The sequence below is a fragment of the Diospyros lotus genome, chromosome 4, assembly GCF_014633365.1.
Source record: "Diospyros lotus cultivar Yz01 chromosome 4, ASM1463336v1, whole genome shotgun sequence".
Classification (NCBI taxonomy): domain Eukaryota; kingdom Viridiplantae; phylum Streptophyta; class Magnoliopsida; order Ericales; family Ebenaceae; genus Diospyros; species Diospyros lotus.
In genome coordinates, this window is record NC_068341.1 from 6,162,010 (window position 1) to 6,185,045 (window position 23,036).

At 38.6% G+C, this 23,036-nt stretch overlaps 4 protein-coding genes across 8 annotated transcripts; 2 read left to right on the plus strand and 2 right to left on the minus strand.

Annotated features, from left to right (window-relative positions):
• Nucleotides 1–1,218: 1,218 nt before the first annotated feature.
• Nucleotides 1,219–4,897, minus strand: LOC127799475 (translationally-controlled tumor protein homolog). The gene is made up of 5 exons (XM_052333536.1): nucleotides 4,743–4,897; nucleotides 2,838–2,911; nucleotides 2,531–2,659; nucleotides 2,289–2,446; nucleotides 1,219–1,595 (listed from the first exon to the last, which is right to left on the minus strand). Exons 1-5 carry the CDS (start codon nucleotides 4,768–4,770, stop codon nucleotides 1,478–1,480), a joined length of 507 nt encoding a protein of 168 aa, XP_052189496.1. The 5' UTR covers nucleotides 4,771–4,897; the 3' UTR covers nucleotides 1,219–1,477.
• Nucleotides 4,898–5,359: 462 nt separating this feature from the next.
• Nucleotides 5,360–12,759, plus strand: LOC127799472 (uncharacterized). 2 transcript variants are annotated; one of them, XM_052333529.1, is made up of 9 exons: nucleotides 5,360–6,981; nucleotides 7,800–8,543; nucleotides 9,896–10,384; nucleotides 10,736–10,827; nucleotides 10,907–10,994; nucleotides 11,091–11,205; nucleotides 11,289–11,424; nucleotides 11,509–11,683; nucleotides 11,887–12,759. In XM_052333529.1, exons 1-9 carry the CDS (start codon nucleotides 5,500–5,502, stop codon nucleotides 12,553–12,555), a joined length of 3,990 nt encoding a protein of 1,329 aa, XP_052189489.1. In that variant the 5' UTR covers nucleotides 5,360–5,499; the 3' UTR covers nucleotides 12,556–12,759. The 2 variants fall into 2 exon arrangements, with proteins under 2 accessions (XP_052189489.1, XP_052189490.1); XM_052333530.1 differs by having other exon boundaries at nucleotides 11,298–11,424.
• A 1,400-nt stretch (nucleotides 12,760–14,159) lies between these two features.
• On the plus strand, nucleotides 14,160–18,621 carry LOC127799474 (chaperone protein dnaJ 49-like). 4 transcript variants are annotated; one of them, XM_052333535.1, is made up of 3 exons: nucleotides 14,160–16,041; nucleotides 17,967–17,999; nucleotides 18,237–18,621. In XM_052333535.1, the coding sequence occupies exon 1, from the start codon at nucleotides 14,978–14,980 to the stop codon at nucleotides 16,037–16,039; it is 1,062 nt and encodes a 353-aa protein (XP_052189495.1). In that variant the 5' UTR covers nucleotides 14,160–14,977; the 3' UTR covers nucleotides 16,040–16,041; nucleotides 17,967–17,999; nucleotides 18,237–18,621. The 4 variants fall into 4 exon arrangements, with proteins under 4 accessions (XP_052189495.1, XP_052189492.1, XP_052189493.1 ...); XM_052333532.1 differs by lacking the exon at nucleotides 17,967–17,999 and having other exon boundaries at nucleotides 14,160–14,736; nucleotides 14,842–16,041; XM_052333533.1 differs by lacking the exon at nucleotides 17,967–17,999 and having other exon boundaries at nucleotides 14,160–14,729; nucleotides 14,836–16,041.
• Nucleotides 18,622–20,308: 1,687 nt separating this feature from the next.
• On the minus strand, nucleotides 20,309–21,030 carry LOC127799476 (uncharacterized). Its single transcript, XM_052333538.1, has one exon. It carries the CDS (start codon nucleotides 20,885–20,887, stop codon nucleotides 20,525–20,527), a length of 363 nt encoding a protein of 120 aa, XP_052189498.1. The 5' UTR covers nucleotides 20,888–21,030; the 3' UTR covers nucleotides 20,309–20,524.
• Between the last annotated feature and the right edge of the window lie 2,006 nt (nucleotides 21,031–23,036).

Sequence of the window (23,036 nt, forward strand, 5' to 3'; positions counted from 1 at the left end):
ACATTTTCTCCTGTCACATGGGATTTTATTTTTTTATATTTTTTTACTCAATCTTTACTTGTATGTTAGATTTGTTAAATAAAAAAATAGGAGTTGAATGGGGTAAAAACCCCATTCATCCCTTACATTCACACATTGAATCCCTAGTCTTGTTTTGCCCAATTGGGGCAAGTCAATGACATTTTAGAGTGAGGAGTGTATTCTACAACTGCAAGTTAATTTTAGCTCAAGGCAAAAAGGGTATTTAAATACTGTGCTCTGAGAATTGATGAAATTATGTATATATGCCCCAAAGGAAACAAGAAAATCTAAAATTTAATAAAAAACAATGAAAGAAGCATAGACTTATGTCACCAACACCGGTTCATATGTATGCTCATATTGCGGCAAAGGGCAAAGATAGTGACATCACAGTGGCATGGGTACTCATCAACCAAACCAAGTTTGAAAACAAAAGCTATATAGAGCGGCCTTCCTTCTCTTGTGTTCAGTACATATCCGGTCATTATTTGGCTATGAATGCCAAGACCAACCCACCTCATTTACGTGTTACCAGAGCTGTTATTAGAATCGCACAGCCCAGAGGAAGACGAATTCAGTACTTCAGTCAGATGGTAGGCATAAACCATTAATTCTCCCACAACATCATCATGACTTGGCATGGCAAATGTTTGCCATGGCTCAGTTGTGGGGAAAGACTATGGACTTTCTCAAGCTTGCTTGTTGGATTGCCATCAGCCCAACCTGTATACTAGACCATAGAGCGAATGTCTTGGTCCTGAACATAACCCTATATTATTCATGAGGAAGTTAATAAAGAATGATTAAAAAAATCCACTGTTTTGTAGTCAACAGATTCCCACAATCTGTTCAATTTTGAAAAAGGTTTCCACAAATAATAAGCAAAGTAATGACAAGTGGAGCACATCCAGTGGTTCTCTGAAAGGCTAGATGGGAATAAGGCCATCCATTTGCTTGGATGCATGCTAAAAGCTGATTCCTTCGCACAACCATGGCAAGAAGTAAAATGCACCATCCTTTATGACATTATATCTCTAATGGGCGGTACTAGCTGCCCCCACTTTACAACCAAAGTAGTGAATGGGAAAAGAATTTGATAGACGGTACAAAATTCAATACCACCAGATACCAAAAAAAATACCAATCATGGCAGAGTAAAGAAAGTATATGTAAGTGCACTTTCACAAACCACAGGCATAAGATGAAATTTTCTTTTTATTTCAGGAGGTTCCACTTTAAATGCAAAAGGATAATGGACATCAAAAGCATATTTTCGCAGCCAAACCAAAATAAAAATACAAATCAAAAGCCCATACATGTGATAATCCAGAGGTAGCATCAAACAGTTGAAGAGGTGTGACTAAGATGAGTGGTGCAAAAATTAAAGAGAAACACGGAATGATAAACTAAAACTTGTGTCCCGCTCCGAAGAACAGCCGTTGAATTTTAGTCTTTCTCAACACTTAACCTCCTTCAACCCATGGGCAAAGTACAAAAATGTTGGGTCAGTAGCGCCATCCTTGTAGTAAGCAAACACCAGAGTACCGTCATCATGCATGCTCTCCCCAACAAAACTGCAGAACAGCATCACACTCCATTAAATTTGCACCCACAGATTAGAAGTTCCATATCACCAAGAATGTCAACCTCCCCAACTTTTGTTGGGGCAGTTTCATGTCAATTAAAATTTCCGTGATAAACCATGGGATACTTCAGCATTTTCCTCAAGCAAGTTTGATTGTGGGAAGACAACCATTCCCAATCTACGAAGCAGGTGCATTTAGGTGGTGTTTTGTGTTAAAATTCTGTAGATTACTATGTTCCCCAAACAATTCTTGATGTGAACATTTTTCCTATTATTTTTTTTATTTTCCAGAACTGGACATTTGCGCAAAACCTGTTTGTACATCAATTCAGCAAACTATAACTACATTACAAGTATTCAAAAATAAATGAGAAATCAATTATAAAATAAAACAATGTGAATCCCTCTTTTATACTAGACTAATTTCAAAAATTTTCTAACTCAAAACTTCTCAACTTGTATTTTTTTAACTGGATAATAAATATTTTTTCCACACTTTTTTGATAACACACGAGAAAAGAGTTTCTTTGTGTGTGTGTGTAATGTCCTGTCATGCCTTAATTTTTAAAATGGACTTATTGGTGCAACTGTGTTGTGTCACAAGCCCGTTTATATGCTGCTTAATTAACAATAATTAAGAACAGCAGTAAGCAAGAAAGGAAATTATACTAATGATACTTACAACTGGAGGTCACTGAGCTTTGAGAGCAAGAACTTAGTTGCCCCCTCAATATTCCTCTTAAACTCCTCTCGCTTATCCGCATCCAGCTTGGCTGTCAACAACTTGATGTACCTTTTCATGTATGTAACAAACTGCTTCTTATCAAAAGCAGGTTGCTCCTGCAAGACTCACATCTTTACACGTCAAATACTGCTTTTGAAATAGCAGGTAAATCAAAGAAATCAGAGGGCAAAAAAATACACCTGGAGCCTGAATGTGTCAACAATATCAACAACTTTGACAACTTGATCGTCGACACCCTCATCATCACCATTACCTTCAGCAGAAGGATTTGCACCAATATCAACATCAACTGCTCCCATAACAACCCACTACAAACCATCCCAAATTTCACAATTAAATTTAAAGCACTATAGTGAAATTTGAAGTCAATTAACAACAAAAGTACAGAAATACAACTCTTGTAATCAATTCTGCCAGCACAAGTATGATATGCAATACGATGGCATTCCAGGCCATAAAGTAGCAGAGGAAAAACCAAGTACTAACCTTTCCTTCAACCTCCCACAACACCCCATTCTGGATTTCCTTGTATGGAAATGAGTCTGAAAGAAGCTCATCATCTAGAATTGAGAAACAGCATTCATTAAAATAGTAGCTTAATAAATGATTTCTCATGCAACAGGTTTAGATAAAACAACACCTAGCTTGACACAATAAGAGGGTAATCAAGGAGAGGAACACTGGGCATGAATACATGCAAAGGGAGACCTGATCCTATCAAGTAGCAACAAGAATTCGACAAAAGAGCACAATTTTTATAAGCCAGTTCTCATCTAATCAAAATTTCTCAGCCAATCAAATAGATGAAATTGAATGAAATGCAAACAATGAATTCAACTGCATCTTCACTAAAAAAATAGTAATAATGCATCACCTTTATGCATAAGCAGACATACAGATCTTGAAAATAGAAATTAATTGGAATATTGGTTAAAGGAAAAATCTCGGTGGCAAAGTGTTGGCTGGAATCTGATTTTCTTACTCTCATTCCTTTTAACACCCCCCCCCCCACCAATTAGCCAGTCGATTTCCTCTCTGTGATATTTGAAGATTAAAGAAAAAAAAACATATATTCTGAGAACTGCACCTAGAGCCCCTCCATAGAAGCATGAAACAAACAGGCCTCCAGAAGGGATAACACGACAACAATGTTCTCACTTTAGAAAGCACATATCCGCAAAAATTGCCATGCCCGCTATCTCCACATCACATGAGAATGGTCATCATAATCTGCCAGATACCTATTTCAAGTACATGTCTATTTGTGAAAGCAGACCACCATATAGTTCATAGGGTTCGATAGCCACAAATTCTAACAGATAATCGTTTTAAAGTTGCACTCACTTGATTTTACACGTCATAATGCTGTGTCAAGGATCGGGTCTTATTACAGCAATTTTATTTTTTCTTAGTGGCTGTGACTCCTTTATATTTCCTTTACTATTGTAGTTTCTGTAATTTCCTTTCTTTTACTGCTGTATTTGGGAATCTTCCTGTTAGAGAATAGTAAGAGAGAGAGCACATGCTGGGGTTAGAATAGGACAAAGGAGACGGTTGCAACCGTTTTGGGAAGTGATCTGCTGTGGCAGCATCACCCTAAGACCCTGTAAATACTCCCCAAGGCTCCCCAAGGCTTCAGGGAATCATTATCGAAAATCAAGAAGAATACCTACTTCTCTCTCAATTTTTCTCCTCTCTTCCCTCTGTTCTACTTCTTTCTCCCTATTCTTCTTCCTACTTTCCTACCGTGGACTACAGATTCACATCGAACCAGGAAGTCTGCCATTGTCTCTGCTTGGCAGTGACATGCTGTTGTCGGACAGCACTGCATAAATATCATAATATGGCAAATATTACAATTAGAGGTACACCCACATAAATATTGCTTGGCAAATATGATGATGTACAAACTGAACCATGCAATCTCAACGTATATACAATCAATTTCCAAGGCATCATAACACCAAGCTTTAACAGAAACAAATTCCCATATATTTCAGTGTTATTTGATTTAGAAACCAGGAGCCAGAGGATCCACTGATTTTTTTTTAAAGTAGAATAAAGAAAGACAAGACCGCATAAAAAAGTCACTGTTATAGATTAATTACATGTACGATTTACCAGGACAAAGCAATCCAATCCATTAGAACAAATCATAACAGTCCACTGGATCAAACTGACTGTTAAAACCTTCACATCTTGCCATGGAAGAATTAACTTCAACACGGACCTGACAACTACTCCACCCGTCACTAAAACACGCAATTGAATAGCATGCAGAATCCAACAAAGCTAAGATTTTTAATCAAACAAGCTGAATCATCAATCCCTAACAAGACCAAACCGAGAACAGACACACACGTGCATAGATACGAATATGGGAGAGAGTACCAGTGAGCAAGTCCTGGTAGACCAACATGATTGCAGAGGTCTCTCCTCTCTATTGGATCGTTCCAAACAAGCAGCGCAGAAATCGCCAAGAGAACCTCGAAGCAGAGAGCTTCACGGAGGATCGGGTGGACACTATTTATACGCGAGGGTTTGGAGTTTGGAGAAGAAGAGCAAGGTGGATTACCAAAATAGGTTCGTATTTACATGGATTGACAATCGTGTCCCAGTCATTGGGGATTTGGGCCCCCATGGCTTGTCGGGCCTGTTGTGTCCTAGTTCCAGCCCAGTATTGATTATAAGCCATGGTTGAGAAACCGAAAGTTGGTCTCTTCGGATTTTTTGTAATTTATATTATTTATAAAAAATATTTTTTAATAAAAACAAAGCATATTATTTAAAAACAAGATATATTTATTAAAATTTAATCATTAATATTACCCAACTTATTAAACCCTATAATAACTTAAAAAATTAAACTAAGCCAAGCCAAACATGGTCCAGAAGTAGTGGCAACCGTCTCTTAGATGGGGGGATGAAATGTAATTTACCCATTTTATAATTTCATTGAATTTCAAGGACAATACCGAGATTTTCTTCCAGTCATTCGAGAAGCAAAACGTAGAGCTTTGTGTTTAAGCGGGAATGCCAAATTTGAAGTGGAAGAAGAAGGAGAGGAGAGAGGAGAGGGAGAGGGAGAGACTCGCCGAGACACCGTCCGATAGCGTCATCCGAGCTCCGGCTGACACGACCATCCTCCATGGAGGAAACCGTATACCAAATAGTTTCAGAGATTGAAACTCACCATTCATTCGCCGACACAAACGCCCAAACCCTCATCTCTGAGACAACTCTCTTAGCCCTCCGGACCCTCCTCGACAAAGCTCTTGATTCCGATGACCCACTCGACATCGAGCGTCTCTACGACCAGCTCCAGTCCAAGAACCTCTCTCTATCATCTCTGGTCCGCCCAATCACTTCGGCCATGGATTCGGGTCCGACCCACCTCTCTATTTTAGCTTCAAATGTCTACCTCTCTGTTCTCCTTTCACCAAACGCCCCCGTTTTCACCCTTTTCACTCCCATGGCGTTTCTCTCCCTTCTTCGCTCGGTTCGGAGGGCTTTGAAGAATCCTAATTCGGCCCCTCTGACCGTTCTAACTGAGAACCGGAGCCGGAAGAAGAGGGCGCGGAAGCGGGCTCGGAATTTGGAAGAGAATGGAGATGGGAGTGAAGAGAGGCAATTTGATGTCAGATTCTTATTTTCTGTTCTCGAGAGGTTGGTGCTTGTTCTGGGGTTGGTTCATTTGGACCGGTTCCCAGATTGTTTGAATTCTCTGATCCAGAGCGTTGCTGAACTTCCAGCAATTGGGTTTGAATTCTGTGGATCTTCGAGCATTCATGGTAAGTTATGCGAGTTGTGTTCGATGATTTTGAGCGAGATTTTGAAGCCTGAGCATGGGGATCAGGCAGTTACTGCGGCTCAAGTGTTGAAGTCATTGTCTCCAACGATTCTTATGTTCAAGTCGCCTGCTCGGGCCTTTGCTCTTGGGTTTGCGGTGAATCGTATGATGGGTGTTGCGAAAAATGAGGGTGGAATCAAGAAGGCAATTGTGAATCTGCCAAAGTATCTGGTGCAGAAGGCTCCTGAGAAGTCTGAGGCTCGGGCTTCAGCTGTGGAATCAATAATGGAGATTGTGAAAGCTATGGAATGCGAAGATCAAGTTACTTTTGTTGAGTATGTAGTGAAGATGACCCAAGGAAAGACCCATTTTAGGCTTTTGGCTGTGGACCTTGTTCCAATGCTAATGACGTCTTTGAGAGATCCTTTAAGGCTGAATTCTGAAGGTGGATCTCAGAATTCTTGGGGGTTGAGGTGTTTGGAGGCTTTGATTCAGCGATGTTCAGATGCAACTGCTGGGATTCGAGCAAGAGCTCTGACAAACTTGGCACAATTGGTGGTCTTTTTATCACATGATGATGGGTCTGAGGCTGTGTTGAAGGAAGTAATGGGGTTTGGTAATGTGGATTGTAGCAGGCAAGAAGGTGGGATGTATGATCTACTAAGAAAAAGGTGTGCAGATGAAAAGGCAGCTGTGAGAAAGGCTGCACTTCTTGTGATTTCCAAGTTAACAGCTGTTTTAGGCGGAAAACTTGATGAAGTTTTGCTCAAGACAATGGGCATGGCTTGTTCGGATCCACTTGTCAGCATCCGGAAAACGGCAGTTTTGGCTCTCTCAGAGGTTAAGTTACTCTCTGACTTATAATTTCCATGTTGTACTTTTGTACATGAACATTATTAAGTATTGAAGTGAATAGAGGTGTCATATAAGGGGCCTTGTCTGGGTTCATTTGTAGAGTTGAAATGAGAAACACATTGCAAAAGTGAACTGCATTTGTCCACTTATTCAGTCAAATTAGTGAATCTGTCTCATGCCCTTCTTAAACAGCTTTAATTAAACAGACCAAGATTTCTCCTCGCAATGAAAGACTTGTACAAATAACTCTTTTGGGCCATATTATTGATCCAGCTTAATTTGATGCAGCATATGGTGTATAAGCACAAAACTTCATGCAAGCTACATTTTTTCTATACTTTTATGAAATATACTCTACAAGTTTTTAGTTTATGCAATCTTTTGTACAACTAGAAATATTTTACATCCAGTTATTTCTTTTGTAAAAGCGGGTATTACATTTCTACTATTGCCAAGTGGCTTTGTGATATGCTTTGAGGTAATTGAGTGATTGGTTGTTTTAGTATAATAGTGTAGAAATTTCAACATCTTTAGATTTCCACAAATCATGATTTGTGTCTTGGAGTGCATTTGCAAACTTTACAATTCTTCTCGAAGCCCAAGTTTGCCTTTACAGTTTTTTCTGAAATGAAGAGCACATGGTTCATGCAAAATGTGATTTGGCCAATTTTAAGAGTCTTCTCACGGTCCAACTTCTGCCTTTCCAGCTTTTTGAAATGAAGAGCCCATAGTTCATGCAATATAATTTGGCCAATTTAAGATCTCTACATCCAAACTGATGAATCTCTATGTTGGCATTGCAGGCCTTCAGGAAATTCTCAGACAAAAGTATGATTAAGGAGTGGCTACATTCTGTTCCACGGTTAATAACCGACAATGAAACTAGCATTCAAGAGGAATGTGAGAACTTATTTCTAGAGCTAGTCCTGGACAGAGTGTCGAGAGCAGGATCAAGTGACTTCTCCCATATCAGATCCGCTTGTCATAATTCAAATGTCAAGACAAAAAGTTTAGATATGGAGATTGAGTTGTTATGTCCTGAGGGAGTTTTGGTTATCTTGAAAGAGATCTGTGATGGGGAGGTGACACCTTGGGTGAAGAAGATCTGTGCAAGCCTGGGTAAGAAGCAACGTCTTAAGCCCAAAATTGCTATTGCACTTCAAAATATTATAAAGATGTCTGAATCTGTGTGGTTGAGTCGTTCAATGCCAATAGAAAAGTGGACAGCCCCTCCTGGTGCTTGGTTTCTTCTGTCAGAAGTGTCGCCTTTCCTTTCAAAAGCAGTAGACTGGGAGTTCCTCCACCATCATTGGCGACTCCTTGACGAGCACGTACCAAGTGGTGAGGTTAAGAGTCCCCTTGGACGAGGACTTGAAGATGAAGAGGCCATTGACATAGAATCCAATCCGATTGCTCGAGAAGTAGATCGTGTCTTTCTCTTGCAAACAATTTCTAATGTTTCGGTTAAGTTGCCTCCAGAGCCTGCTGCAGATTTAGCTCATAACTTGCTTAAACGAATTGAGGAGTTTAACATGGATTCCACAGAGGTATTTTTTTAATAGTATTATCTGTATGTACTAGTTTGCTGCACTCATGCTCTTCTTGTTCTATATGTTTCAGTATCAGGTGCCCCATGGATTCCACTATCAATTTTTAAATATAAACTGCTGTTAATTTGTCCGACTGCTAATCATATTCAAGGTTCGTTATGGGAACTTTGTCTTAGATAAGGTTAAATGAAAGAATCTCCACACCAAATGTAGATATGCTTTAATCTTCTTATCACATCTTCAAACTCCCAATACTTCAGAATGAGACTTTTATTTGTTTTACTGTAATCCTAAATTTTATAGCAAGGTTTGTGTCCTAGTTCAAGTACAAGGTCATGTATTGCCATAAAGGGAAAGAAAACAGAAAGATTCTGTAGGCTGAGTCTCTCTAAAAGAAAAATTATATTGCTGAGAACCTGAGAAAGAATAAAGACAGAACGGTGACCTCTCTCAACCACAAAAAGTAAATGGGAAAACTTAAGTATTTCCTTGAGGCAATTAATAGAGCTTTATGTGCTGTGCTGTCAAATGCTCATCTTTTTTTTTTTTTTCCTTGCCATATTTTTTACTCCAACTGATGAGATCCTGCTCCAAGAATGTTAGTAGGCCAGAACAGAAGTTGACATCACCCGCTGATTGGCATTTTTAATATTGTAGCCGATGATCTTGCTTGGTTCAATGCTTCAAAAAGAATAGCATTCTTGAAAGTTCTGAAACATTTACTTAGATCTAAAAAACTTTAAAGAATGTCATCGCCCATCTTTTTTTCTTTTGCTCATCTTCTGCAAGTGAATCATCCATCAGAATGGTTGAGTTTCTGCTAATTGTACCTTCATTTGAGCTATAATTTATGTATACGACTCCACCTACTGGGATTAAGACTAGATATATTGTTGTTTTTTTTGTTATACCTTCATTCATGAACTTGTCAATGGGCTATATAGTATGGAGTCAAAAACATCGACAATATATTTGGATTGCAGAAATTTTCAGAATTTTGTCGATGCTAGAAATAAAAACAATCAAACAAGCTATCATATGCATTAGTTAGCACATAATCTAAAAAGGAAACAGCTGGGCTGTAAGGCCATATATGAGTAGGATATGTCCATATTTGAAGTTGCCAGAAGGAAGAATTCACATGCCCCCAAGTACCAGAGCTTAAAGGCATTACTGAATTAAGCGGAATATGTTACACACAAAGTTTTTTATGTAATTTCCATGTGATCTAGGCAATCTTGATTTCCCTCCTTTCCTAAATTTGCATATTTGTCCTTTGTTTTGACTAAGATCCTGGCTTAGTTCCCATGTTATTTTCCAGATGCAACTGATGATCTTCTTGGTGCCAGGTTACTGCCCATGTAAAAGCACTCAGAACATTGTGCAAGCGAAAAGCTTTGAGTCCCGAGGAAGCTGACGTCCTTGTTATGAAATGGGTGAACCAGCTTCTCTCTAAAGCTTCCCAAATTCTGGAGACCTACATGTCGAAGGACACAGAAGCAAAGAAAGACAGTAGTTTTTTCACCCCACAAAGAAATGGGAGTAAAAAGGGCAAGACAACACAGCCCAGATTGTTGTCACAAGTAATTACTGCAGTTTATACTGTTGGGTCCTTGGTTGTTATTTGTCCTTCAGCTGATCTAAAAGCTGTTATTCCAGTTTTACACTCCATTATCACTTCGGGGAATTCTGGCATGAAATTGACCAAGTTGACTGGCCCTTCAGCTTCTATTAAGCAGATTGCCCCCTCTCTGTACATACAAGCTTGGGTAGCAATGGGCAAGATATGCCTTGCAGATGGGAAACTTGCAAAGCGTTACATTCCCTTGTTTGTGCAGGTAAGGTTTAGACAGCATGTCTACAATTTTATCTCATTATAACAACTTAAAGTCGTGAAATTCTGCTAAGCTTAATTCCACAGTGGTCGATTTAGTTTTGGCTTATGATTGTTATCTTAAGGAGTACACTAGATCTAGCTATATGACCATCTCACTTTATGGTGCGTGGTTTAATGAACGCAAGGGTTTAACACCTTATGAAACTTCACTGATCTCTGCCGTGGTTTGTCAGTACAACCTTGACCTTCCTGCCTAGTAGTTTCTCTTCCCATTAATTTCATCAATATACGACCATGGGTTATTTGAGACATTTCTCATCACCAAATCTTGCCTGTGCATATGTTGATATAGGAGCTTGAAAAGAGTGATTGTGCAGCCCTTCGCAATAACATTGTAGTGATGATGGCAGATTTTTGCGTCCATTATACTGCTCTAGTTGATTGGTGAGGTCCTTTCTCTTCTGGATAAGGAACTAGATCTGGTATGTTCACGATTCTTACTATCCATTCCTTCAATCAACAGTTACATATCAAAGATCACAAAGTGTCTCCGTGATCCATGTGAACTTGTGAGAAGGCAGACATTTATACTTCTCTCCAGATTATTACAGGTTTTTCGTTTTTCATCTTCTGAACAAAGTTATGTTCTCAATTTTTTAAGGCAATTATCAGAAACTGACTTCTTTGAACCTTCCACTTGTATACAGAGAGACTATGTGAAGTGGAGAGGAGTGCTTTTCCTCCGTTTTTTATTATCCCTAGTTGATGAATCGGAAAAAATAAGACAACTGGCTGATTTCCTCTTCGGCAATATCTTAAAAGGTCGCAATGCTTTTATCAATCATTGTTTTTCTCTGAAACTAATCATCCAAACTTGTCATTAGGCCTTGACTCTCTGTTAAAAGTTACTGCAGCTAAGGCACCACTTCTGGCTTATAACAGTTTCGTGGAGGCCATTTTTGTTCTGAATGATTGCGATGCCCACAGTGGACATAGTAATTCTCAAAGTTCAAAATCTGAGAGCCGAATGTTTTCTCTTAGGTAATGTATGTCAAAAATTCTCTTGAAGTAACTAGTTGTAATTAACGTAATGACACCATAACTAGTTTAGTGCATTCCATGCAGAGGCAACGATGAGAATTCAAAGTCTAAAAGAATTCACATTTATGTTTCATTGTTGAAACAAATGGCTCCGGAGCACCTTCTAGCCACCTTTGCCAAGGTTTGTGCAGAGATCCTCGCTTCTGCATCTGATGGTATGCTGAACATAGACGATGCGACGGGACAATCAGTTCTGCAGGTACTGTTTGCGAGCATTCTTTGTCCCTCTAAATGTAGATGCACCAAATTGAAGTGGCTTAGCTAATAGGTTCCACTCGTCAGAAATTGACTTCGTCGGTTACGGTCCTTTCCATTTTTTATTTTCTGATATTTGATCCATCTGTTGGTCGTGAACAAAGGTTCAATAATGCTAAGCTGTATTCTTACATGTTGAGTAAACAGGATGCTTTTCAAGTTCTTGCATGCAAAGAAATTCGTATGCCATCCAACCGTGGGTTGATATCTGAGGCAGGAGACTTGGAGGAAGAAGGTGGAGATGGTGGATCGGCTGTAGCTGCTGCCAGAGGAAGAGCTATAACTCAGGCGGTTAAAAAGGGCCTTATCCAGAACACAATCCCAATCTTCATAGAGCTGAAACGGCTGCTGGAGAGCAAGAACAGTCCCCTAACAGGTTCCCTCATGGAATGCCTCAGAATCCTTCTCAAAGACTACAAAAATGAGATTGATGAAATACTGGTTGCCGATAAGCAGCTCCAGAAAGAGCTTATTTACGACATGCAGAAGTACGAATCGGTGAAGGCCAAATCTACAGCTGCTGCAACCGTTCACGGCTCGGACACTTATCGATCACCTGAAAGGAAGGAGCAGAATGAGCTCCCTGAGAGAAGTCAGTCGAAACTGGCTTCAGCAATGGCAGATGCAGCGGCTGAAGCCAGGGCGCGTACTGTGCTCAGGGAAGTGAACCAGGGGGCTTCCACGCCGCCACTCAGCGCCATGAGTGTGCCTAAGCTCAAGTCTTCGACAGGGGCAAGGGCTTCTGGAGGTGAGCAGGCGGCTGTGCTTGAATCTTTGAGAAGAAGACAATGTTTTGACTCTGATGAAGAGAACTAACTGCTCACTGTCGTAGTAAACTTGGGGCTTCCGATTCATGTACATTCAAGAGCCTTGAGAGCCCTGCATGGGAATTTGATTAATTCACTCTTGTTTCATTCCTTGTGTCTTGTCTTCTACCTTATGAACAACTGTAAATACATCGTATTGGCTACTCAATATCATGCTTGGGCCATCAGGCCAAAGCTTAATTTATTTTATTAATTTGTTTTTAGTACCAAAAAAGGGTCACTAAATATTGATGATGTTATTGTGTTTGTATAAATAAATATATGTATATATATATTTGAAAATGCAATTATTATTATTATTATTAATTTTACTACTCATCGCTTATGACCTTTGAGAGCCCATTACCGTTCAATTTAATGGGGCCTTTTACTTTGATAACTTTTGGTTTTCTCTTACCAATACCATCTTGGGAGTTACAAAAATCTCTATCATTATTGAGTTTATTTTTATAAGCAAAAAGAAAATCTGAATAACTAGGAATTTTATATATTGGCTTAGACATTTTATATATAATGGATGGATGGATCGTTATCCTTATCCTTATTCATTATTATGTTAATATAGATGAGTTATTTGTTTCTATGCTTATTAGCATATTAATAATAATCTTGTTATTATCAATAATTTTATTTGTAACGAGAGTGTTTCAATCAGAGTTTGTAAGTGACCTATAAAGAAGAAATTGATTACGAGTTTGGGTCATCTCTCGCACGAACCCTTCAATATTTAAGTCAGTTATTGAACGAGAGTGTAGAATGCATAATAAGTAGAGTTATAAGTGTATAGTTCTAAATATACATTGAGTAGAGTTCTTCTATTTATAGAGAGGAGAACATCTCGCACGAACCCTTCAATATTTAAGTCAGTTATTGAACGAGAGTGTAGAATGCATAATAAGTAGAGTTATAAGTGTATAGTTCTAAATATACATTGAGTAGAGTTCTTCTATTTATAGAGAGGAGAACATCAAAAGATTGTGTTACTCGATAGACACATCAAATACTCTTCTAGATTCATATGCGGATATATCAAAGATAAATTTAACTCACTTTACATGGTCTCATGTGAGTAACATTTAGAGATTATGTCTTTTAGAGCCTATAATCTCTTGAAAGGGTCTCTTGCGTAGTTTGGAGAGAGACTTTTAAGTCTAAGTGACTCACGAGAGTCTTCTTAATATAGATCTTTTTATAAGCGAGTGACTTATGAATCTCTCTCATAATAGTCCCTTCAATGATGTCGAGAGAGACTTCTAATAAAGGTTACGTAGCTCTTAATATAAGGTCAATCAATTTCTTAGTCTCTCAGTCAATCACTTGACTGACCTCTTAGTCACTCGATGATCTTTTGGTCACTCGATCTCAATTCTCTCGATGGGCTACGGTTAATAATCTAAGTATTTATTTTATTTTTTGATCAAGATTTGAAATTAAAGATAAAGGCTAAAAAATAAGATAAAATTTATGTAAAAATATAAATTCTCTTTTAATTAACAAAAAATAAAAATCTCATAATCATAATTATAATTATACAATTTTATTATATTATCTGCATCCATCGACATAACATTCATGAACAAATTAAGAGAGGAACTGAACCCATTGAAGAGAGATGAGAGACCTACAAACCTACTACCCCCTTGCTCCAACAACAAACACACCGCCGGAAGAGAGGATTCCTTCCTCTATACCCGTAAGCGTGCACTAAAAAGAGACCGTTTTAAAGAAGGCTATTATCGAAGAAAATGATATTCTTCTGACAAAAGAAATTTCAAATGAGGAGGAGTTTGAAGTTTGAACCCTAATCATGAGCTCTTTCCATTCCCCATCATCAATGCACGCATACCTAAATTCAATCCCCACGGTTAAACTTCAGATTACATTTACATGATAGAGAATCAGATCGAGTGAGTGAACGTTCAACTGTTCGACCAACCGCTGTTGTTTACAATTATCTGTTGATTATTTGTTTTGTTTTGTTTTTTTTCTGATTTTCCTAAACGAGGTTGGTTTCTCCGAGCACTCATCGTGGCGCGCTGCGGCTGATTGCCTTACATATAAATAGTTCGCCCCGACCGGCTTGGTTGCGGGACACATCCCCGTCTCTCTCTCTCCCTCCCACCCACCTACCCGCACGCATCTGGCCTTCGATTTCTGAATCCGGTAAGCCCTTCATCTTCCCTTGATTTCTTTCCGGCTTCCCCCTCCGTGTTACGCATCTGAAAGCCCTAATTTTCGCTTGTCTGTTTCGGATCTTATCCTAATGCAGTTTTACCTGAAAAGGAGGTGTTCATTTAGTTGCGTCTACTGATTTAGGCGGACCTAACCTAGATGATAGATTTGGGCATCTGAAGCCTGAAGTTTTGAGTTTCTAGGGTTTTAATTGAGTCGAGCCTCGTTCGTTTTCAATTATGGATAGTAACAAGGACGAGGCTCTAAGATGCGTTAGTATCGCCAGGGACGCGATCGCCTCCGGGAATAAGCAGCGCGCGCTGAAATTCATTGATATTGCGCGTCGGCTTAACCATAATTTGTCGGTTGATGATCTCTTAGCCGCCTGTGAGAATATGAATTCGCGGTCTCCTGGTCCTTCTAGCGACGAAAAGCCTGTGGATAGTGGTAAGAATAAGGTGAATTCGCGGATGGTTGACGAGGTTTCAAATGGGGAGCGTAATTATACGGAAGAGCATGTGCAGTTGGTCAGTAAAATCAAGAGAAGTAGGGATTACTATGACATTCTTGGTGTGGAAAGGAGTTGTTCGGTGGAGGAGGTTAAGAGAGCATACAGGAAATTGTCGTTGAAAGTTCATCCAGACAAGAACAAGGCGCCTGGTTCAGAGGAGGCATTTAAGAAAGTTAGCAAGGCATTCAAGTGCTTGAGCAATGATGATTCGAGAAGAGAATATGATCAGACTGGGTTGATTGAGGACTTTGATTATGGTCAGCAATACAATGTCAGGCGGAGAAAGCGGCGAACTGGGCATGATTCGTTTGATGATGATTTTGACCCTGATGAGGTATTCAGGTCATTTTTTGGACATGGACCACATGGTGACATGTTCCGTCCAAGTCATGTGTACAGGACTAGAGCAACAGCCAATCAAGGAAGGGAAGAGAATGTTGGAGCAGGGCCTAATCTGATACTTCTTCTTCAGATATTACCTTTTTTGATCATATTCCTGCTTGCTTATCTTCCCTTGTCGGAGCCTGATTATTCCTTGCAGAAGAACTATTCTTATCAGTTACCTAGGATCACTGAGAAACATGGCATTGAGTTTTATGTTAAGTCGGTTGATTTTGATCAGAATTACCCACTTGGAAGTCCTGCTCGAGCTAGTATCGAGGAAAATGTTATAAAAGATTACAAAAATTTACTTGGTCGCTATTGTCACATAGAACTCCAAAGGCGTCAATGGAGCAGGAACTTGCCCACTCCTCATTGCGACAAGCTAAAGAGCTTTGGTGTAGCATAAAGGTGAGTAGAAGAGTCTTTACTGCTATCTAGAGAATTTTGTTTGTATGAATTTCCTTTCCTTGCAAAACTCTTTGGTATTCAATTCACTTATATCTATGTGGTGCTGATGCTTTATGCCAGTTTTATGCTTTTAGAATGAATGTTGCAAGTAGTTAAAGTTCACCAGGCAGTTCCAGGATTAAACGTCTGAAATTCATGTTGTATATATGTACTGCTTGGCCAGCAGGTTTTTATTTTCTTCCTTTCTTTCTTCCAAAAGTTATATATTAGATGAGGGGGGATCCTTGTTAATGAATACCAGAAGTGAGATGAAAAATCTGGAAGATGGTTCTAAGTCATGATCAGGATGTTCATAGTTTGTGCAGATTGTTAATCATGAATTTGAAGTAATGTTCTGCTGCTATTTCATCTTGTAAACCGCTAAACCCTTGTCTTTTGAAAATCTTAACCTCTTTCCTTTTTTCCCAAACAGAGCAAGTTGAGACTTTTTGAATCTTAGCAGTTAACTAGTATCTGATGAAATCTTTTGAATTCACTGCTAATTAGTATCAGTTATGCATATATAAGCAAAAGGTTTGAGGATCCACCTCCTTTTCCTTCTGTGTTAATTCTAGACTATCCTACCCCTCTCATAAAGCATCTTGGTCACTGTGTGTGTTTATATGGGTCTATTGTTCCTCTACCAATTGGACATTGTTGCAATATCATAAGGTGATGATTTGAACTTAGACATTGGAAATGGCCTCATATGTAGGGATTATTTCAAGGGGGCTTCAAAGTTTGATGTGGAAATAATGTTTAAGATTTATCTGCCACTTTATGGCAGAAATCCAGGATGTGCCCAAAATTTGGAATGCTGCAAGTATGCCAACATCAAGCTGATCTTGGTCCCCCCACTTTCTCAATTTTGCTTTGTTCTGCAAACTTGTTCAACCAATTGAACACCATTTTTTTCAGAATTCCATTTCCACTTCTGTGAATACAAGTTTTGTCATGTAGCCATGCACCTTCATTGCCATTTTCTTTCAATATTTTGTAAGATGAAATATTCTTCCATGGAACTTTTAACTGATGAACTCATGTCTCATTAGTTTATATTTACTTAGAACAAGAAAGACCAGGGGAGTTTTGTGAAGCTCCTACTGTGCTCAATAGACTGGCAAATTCAAAATAGCACTATGGTAATGAGCCTAATACATTTCACCTGCCTTGCATTATTATTTTAAGTTCATTCATACATGTCACATTCCTAAGGGCAGAATAGTAATTATAGCTATAGTATATAAGCTGATTGTAACTAGTTTGTTAGAGCCTTGCTGTACTGGGTGTACATTCCCAGTTAGTTATGGCAGCTGGTAGCTATATATGTGGCCGCAGCTGGGAATGATGACGCACGATTGAATATACAAAATCAGATCTCTCTCTCTCTTTTTTGTTACTCTCTCTCTCTCTCTCTCTCTCTCTCCTAAACATTCTTCTATCTTTCCATAATTCTTCAATTTCCAGAAGAATCCCCCTTGTCAGCTATCGGAGCTGACAACACATAGATTTGGCATTAGATAGAGATTATTGCTGAGCTAGAAACCATGCAGCTGGTACCTAATGGGATCAAGGTTTAATATGTTGTTCATTCATGCATAGTCGTTATTTGTTAGAGTTGTAAGTCAGCCCTTTGTTTGTACTTTTTTAGATGCCCATGTATCATTCTTCACGCAGGTAAAGTCGACCTTTCTGTCAAGATTTTGCGCACATAAGGTCCCCCTTGCCCTCTTTCCAAAGGATAAAAATAGAATCAATATATACACACAACGGCCCAGAAAATTACAAAATAAATATTATCTGCCTTCCTGAAGCTTCCCACACAGATAGTTTTAGCTTGATGGAAACTCTTATTGATGTAAGTTGAACCACTTCTATTGATGCAGATGGGGTGATTGACTTGAAGATGTTCTAGAAAGGTAACAAGTGACTCTAGCAAATACTATGTGGCATCTACACTATGTCCTACTCAAAACATAGTTATCCATTAGACATTACAATCTGCAACTTGAGTCCACAGTCTCTTTTGTTTTAGCATTGCCTGATACATCCAATTGCACATGCTTATCTGGATTTGCACCTTGGAATGGAACGTTAGTTGCTTGTAACAGTTTGCTAGTTCTGATCACATGTATTTGTTTTTGCAAATTGAGCAGTAATTGTGGCTGCAGCTTAGGAGGAGAGGAGGTGCCCATATCCTAATGTGATGGTGACACTGAACTTAGAACCACTCACTGTTAGAGTGGTTCAGTTCAACAGATGTGACCTGGGGCATCTGCATTTTGATCCTGGAGCAACCATCCACCAAGGTGAGCCAGGATGATGTTAAGGAAGATGTTTACCACCCTAGCTCAAACTACAGTACACTCTATTTTGCGGGTTGTTGCGTCGTATTTGATATGTGGTTGGTTGGATAAAGATAGATTAAAACCTTAAGGAAAATGAAGCAATTCCATTTACAATATGGCACGGTTACATTATCCGGGTTGTTTTGTCCATCAAGCTCTGATGATGTACTGAATATATTCTCCATTGATCCTAGTTCCTGGAGTTCTTGAGAAGAGATCATAGCACAATTTTCCTTTAATAATGTTGAGTCTGTCAGTAAATTTCTGGATTGTGATTTCCACAAATGTCACTTATCATCACCAAATTATGTATCCGAGTATCTCTTTTCAAAGATGTGTGTGGCTGCAAGTTCTGTTCCAGTATGCTAGATGTCATTGTGCGGCTAACTTCCAGTTATATTCGATGTAACTGTGCAAGTTTTTAATTTTTTAAATTTAATGTGATCTAAATACATAACAGCAAACTATGGTACGACGTTAATCTGACGATGTAATATTATGACTGGATATTTTCTTCATTCATTCATCCCTGCGCAATAATGGTGTAGTAGAAGTTTGTCTTTTTGTTGCCAGTAAAGTGTAAAGACTCAAGTGGCACTTTGTGTTGGAAATTTTCAAATCAAATTGTGTACAAGTTCAGATTAGATTGAGTTCGAAAATGTGATGATCATAATAATGTAATTATATTTTGTTAAACAAATTAGAAAGGCACTAAATGGGGGGGGAGGGGGGGCCATGTTTCCCACAATAATTGGGGTTAATTTGTGTACTGAAGAGAGTCAGAGTTGTTGATAGGTTGGCACATGCAAATGGAGTCCCATTCTGTAACATTTCGAATCTTTGGCGTCAAGTGGGACAAAGAAAAGGGCTTGGTAGAAACAAACACAAGTGTCAGCTCATTAACTGTTCTGTACCCTAAACCCGCTCTCTTCTCCAATGCATGCTAGTGGTTTCAAAAGAAAAGATACCCGGCATTCTTGAAATTTAAACTTAAATTTTAATTATTTTCACAGGAACATCCAACTTTTAATTTTTATTTTAGTTTCCTTACAAGTTATTCTCGACTGCATCAACAAGAGAGACCTTTCATCGGCAACCGGAGAACAAATATATCGACTTTGAAGCTTTCAAGGGGAAATTACACACTATTATTGAGACTGAAATGATGAGAGAATAGACTTCTAAACATACTCTAGGTTATGATTTGGGAAAGTCTTTGAAATGGGAGTCATACACTTTGATCAAATTGAAAAGGGTTTGGAAGAGCAATATATATATATATGAATTCGTTTCAAACAATCATATCTTTAAGTAGACTTATTGGGTTTGAGCGATTCTAAATTGATGAAAAAATAGTCTTCTTAACATACGAAATATGTTGAAGAAATTCCAGATTTTGACTTAGAGAAGCCTTTTAAGTATGAGGCATGCACTTTGATCAAACTAGGAAGGGTTTGGAGGAGTCATATAAAATTTCGTTTCAATCAGTCAGATCCTCAAGCAGACTACTTATTGTTACATCGTTAATTAATAATACATAGTATTAACAAAATCAGATGATAATCTATGACTGAAATGAAATGAACACCCATAATAATAAAAAAAATTAAAATATATATATATATATATATTAAAAGTTGAACTTTTATGATCTATATTTTAAAAATAAAAAAAAAAAAAACCGAATTTTTGAGATGTTTTTGTGTGATCCGTGAAAAGTGCAGAGGCCTGAGTGAAATAAAATAAATCACCCACCACAGGAAAACCCTCGACACAAATCCAGCAAAAAGCAGAGGGGTGGGGAGGCAGAGCAGCACTGCACCACCGCCACCGGCGGCTGCTGCTGGGCAGAGAGCAAAGGGTGATTGATTATGTAAAACTAGAGCAGCAAAAAATTCAAAGTCCACTGTTTCCGTCCGCAAAATTACAACCATGCCCCACACACCCACCCAGCACCAACAGCATCCACCGACGCCGAGTTCTGTTCACACACAGCTCTATTATACTCCCTATATATGTGTACAAACAAAGAAGCAAAAGCAAGTCAAATTAATTAATCAAAAATACAAAACAGATCCAACTCGGTACAGCCATCATCAGTCGCCGGAGTCGTCGTCGCCGCCGCCGAAGATAGAGACGCGGTTGTAGAGGAGGAAGACGAAAAGGAGGAGGAAGAGGGCGACGCCGACGGGGGAGCCGCTGACTCGGTGGATGGTGTTGGGCTCGCCGGTGGAGAAGAGGGTGGAGACGAAGGAGCCGCTCTCGGAGGAGAGGAACTGGATGACGAGGAGGAGGACGATGGGGAGGAACAGCAGCCCCACCGGGCTGAGCAGCTCGGCGATGAACTCGGTCACGGCCTCGCCCTTGTCTTCCAGCAGCGACGGCATTACCATCAACGCCACCACCACCACCACCAGCAGGACGCCGTAGGGGGCGCCAGCGCGGCGTTCTTCGATCATATTTGTTAGTGAATGTGGGTTATCTCTTGGATCTCGTTTGGGTTTGGTGGAGAAGTAGTAGAATACAAGGAGGGGAAGAAGAATGAAGAAATGAATGGTCTCTCTCTCTCTCTCTCTCTCTCTCTCTCTGGCGTTAATATAAAATGCGCTTTGGGACGCGCTTTGTTTTGAATATCATCATTTCTCAGTCATACCCCAATTCAAAAAAAAAAAAAAAATACATGTTGCATGCATTAAGGCTTTGTTTGGGATTAGGAAAATGATAAATTTGCCATATTAATTTCATAATTTATCAATGCCCTACGAGAGAAAGTTATTGATGGAAAAAACAAAATGTATCTCAAGTTTTAATTTTAAATAGATTACATATTTAGGTCGGCACTGAGTTATATGTGGTTGAGATATGTGAAGGTAACACTATCATCTTTTTCTTCTCATACCTAGACTTTTTACCTTTTTTTATCTTTAACCAATCTTAGTCTTTCTTTTCTCACTATCGACTTACTCCTAATCTTGTCTTCCTCTTTTAGTGATCATTACATCTCTTTTACTTTTGGTCTTACTCTTGTTCTTTATTATTGGTCGCCAGCAGCGTGGGAGGCAAGTGGTCGCTCCCCCGTTAGCCTTCCTCGTGCTGGTGGCCTGCAATGGCGTTGATTAGGGTTAAAGGGGCCAACAATAGCAGCGACGTGGGTATGGGTGGATAGATCTGAGCCAGCAATGTAGGAGACGAGCGGTCTGTCTGTCTAGCGACAATAAGGATATGTTGTTAGAGGCTGCAACACCTTTCTTGGTTGTTTTCTGGCAATTTTTTGTCGCATCGTTCATCGTCAACTGCCTCATCTCTCACAATTTCGAAAAACGTGGCGCCTTTTCATTTGCCCAATCAATGTGGGGCTCATGTCAAATTGCACATGTAACTCACATACAATATTTGTTGAACCTAGATATCTGATTGTTACAAAATTAAAAGTTAAGTCGCACAATAAATTCAACTTAGGGGCTAAATGATTTTTTCCTAAAATTAAGTGGCATTTTGCCTTAGGTCAAAATAAAATAGATTATAAAATAAAATAAAAAAGTTTCTACTTTCTAGTTTGTCTTACGGGACATTCTTGCTGCTTGAAGGTTCAAGGAAGGAGAGGGGGATGATGGTCTTGAGACGTGTTTGGCAAGCCTTGCAGTTGTCTTGTCTCTCTCTCTCACTTTCCCAGAAGAAGAAGACCACCTTCCCTCCTAATTATCCTTACTTTTATAAAAATCAGTCAAAAATCATCTTTTGCTTCCCACCAAACCAAACCAATTCAATCCAATCCAATACCCCTTTGCATTTCATCATGTTCGCCTGCATATCATCCATTCAGACTTTTGTATCTTCAACGTTGTTCTTTGCACAGACGAATTTAACAAATTTTTATTGATGATATTTTATATTAATATTTTGTATATTTTATGTTAATATAAAGTGTTATAAAATTAAGTATCTAAATAATATTTTTATTAAAAAAATAATAAGAATGGGAAGAAATTTAATGATAGTGTCTTATTTGATCTTTTTAATAATAAAAATAAAAAATAATAATATATTTTTGTGCACTTTATTTGGTTTGTGTTGTGTTGCTATTTTTTTTATTTAAAATTTATGTTAAAACAAATTCCATATAAGTTTTAATTTTATAAAATTAAAGTTAGATAGCTTTAGTCAATAAAGACAATTGAGGACATTTTTGACTTTTAGGTGGCAAGGCACGTGGGAGCCTACAAGCATTAAAGGCAGAGTCAATGCGGTGCTTTATTTAATAAAACCCTGTTCCCTCCCCCCTCTTCATTGATAATTCCAAGAAAAAGTCTATTGGCAGTCATATTTTTTTGCTTTTCGCAGACCAAGAAAAAAAAATAGCCTTGAACGAAAATTTAATTTTATTATTTATTTTATTTAATGCTCAATTATCCACATTTCACAATCACCTATCATAGCATTTTTTTCTTGCTAGCCAAACTGTGTAATTCATTTCTTATTATTTCATGTTCTCCATGGCAAAGTTATTTTCTTCTCGTCATAGCAGAAAGGTTACTCATTTCTATTATTTTACGTATACCATTGTTTAGTTATTTTTGTTTAGTTAATCGAAGCTAGTCATAGATTACT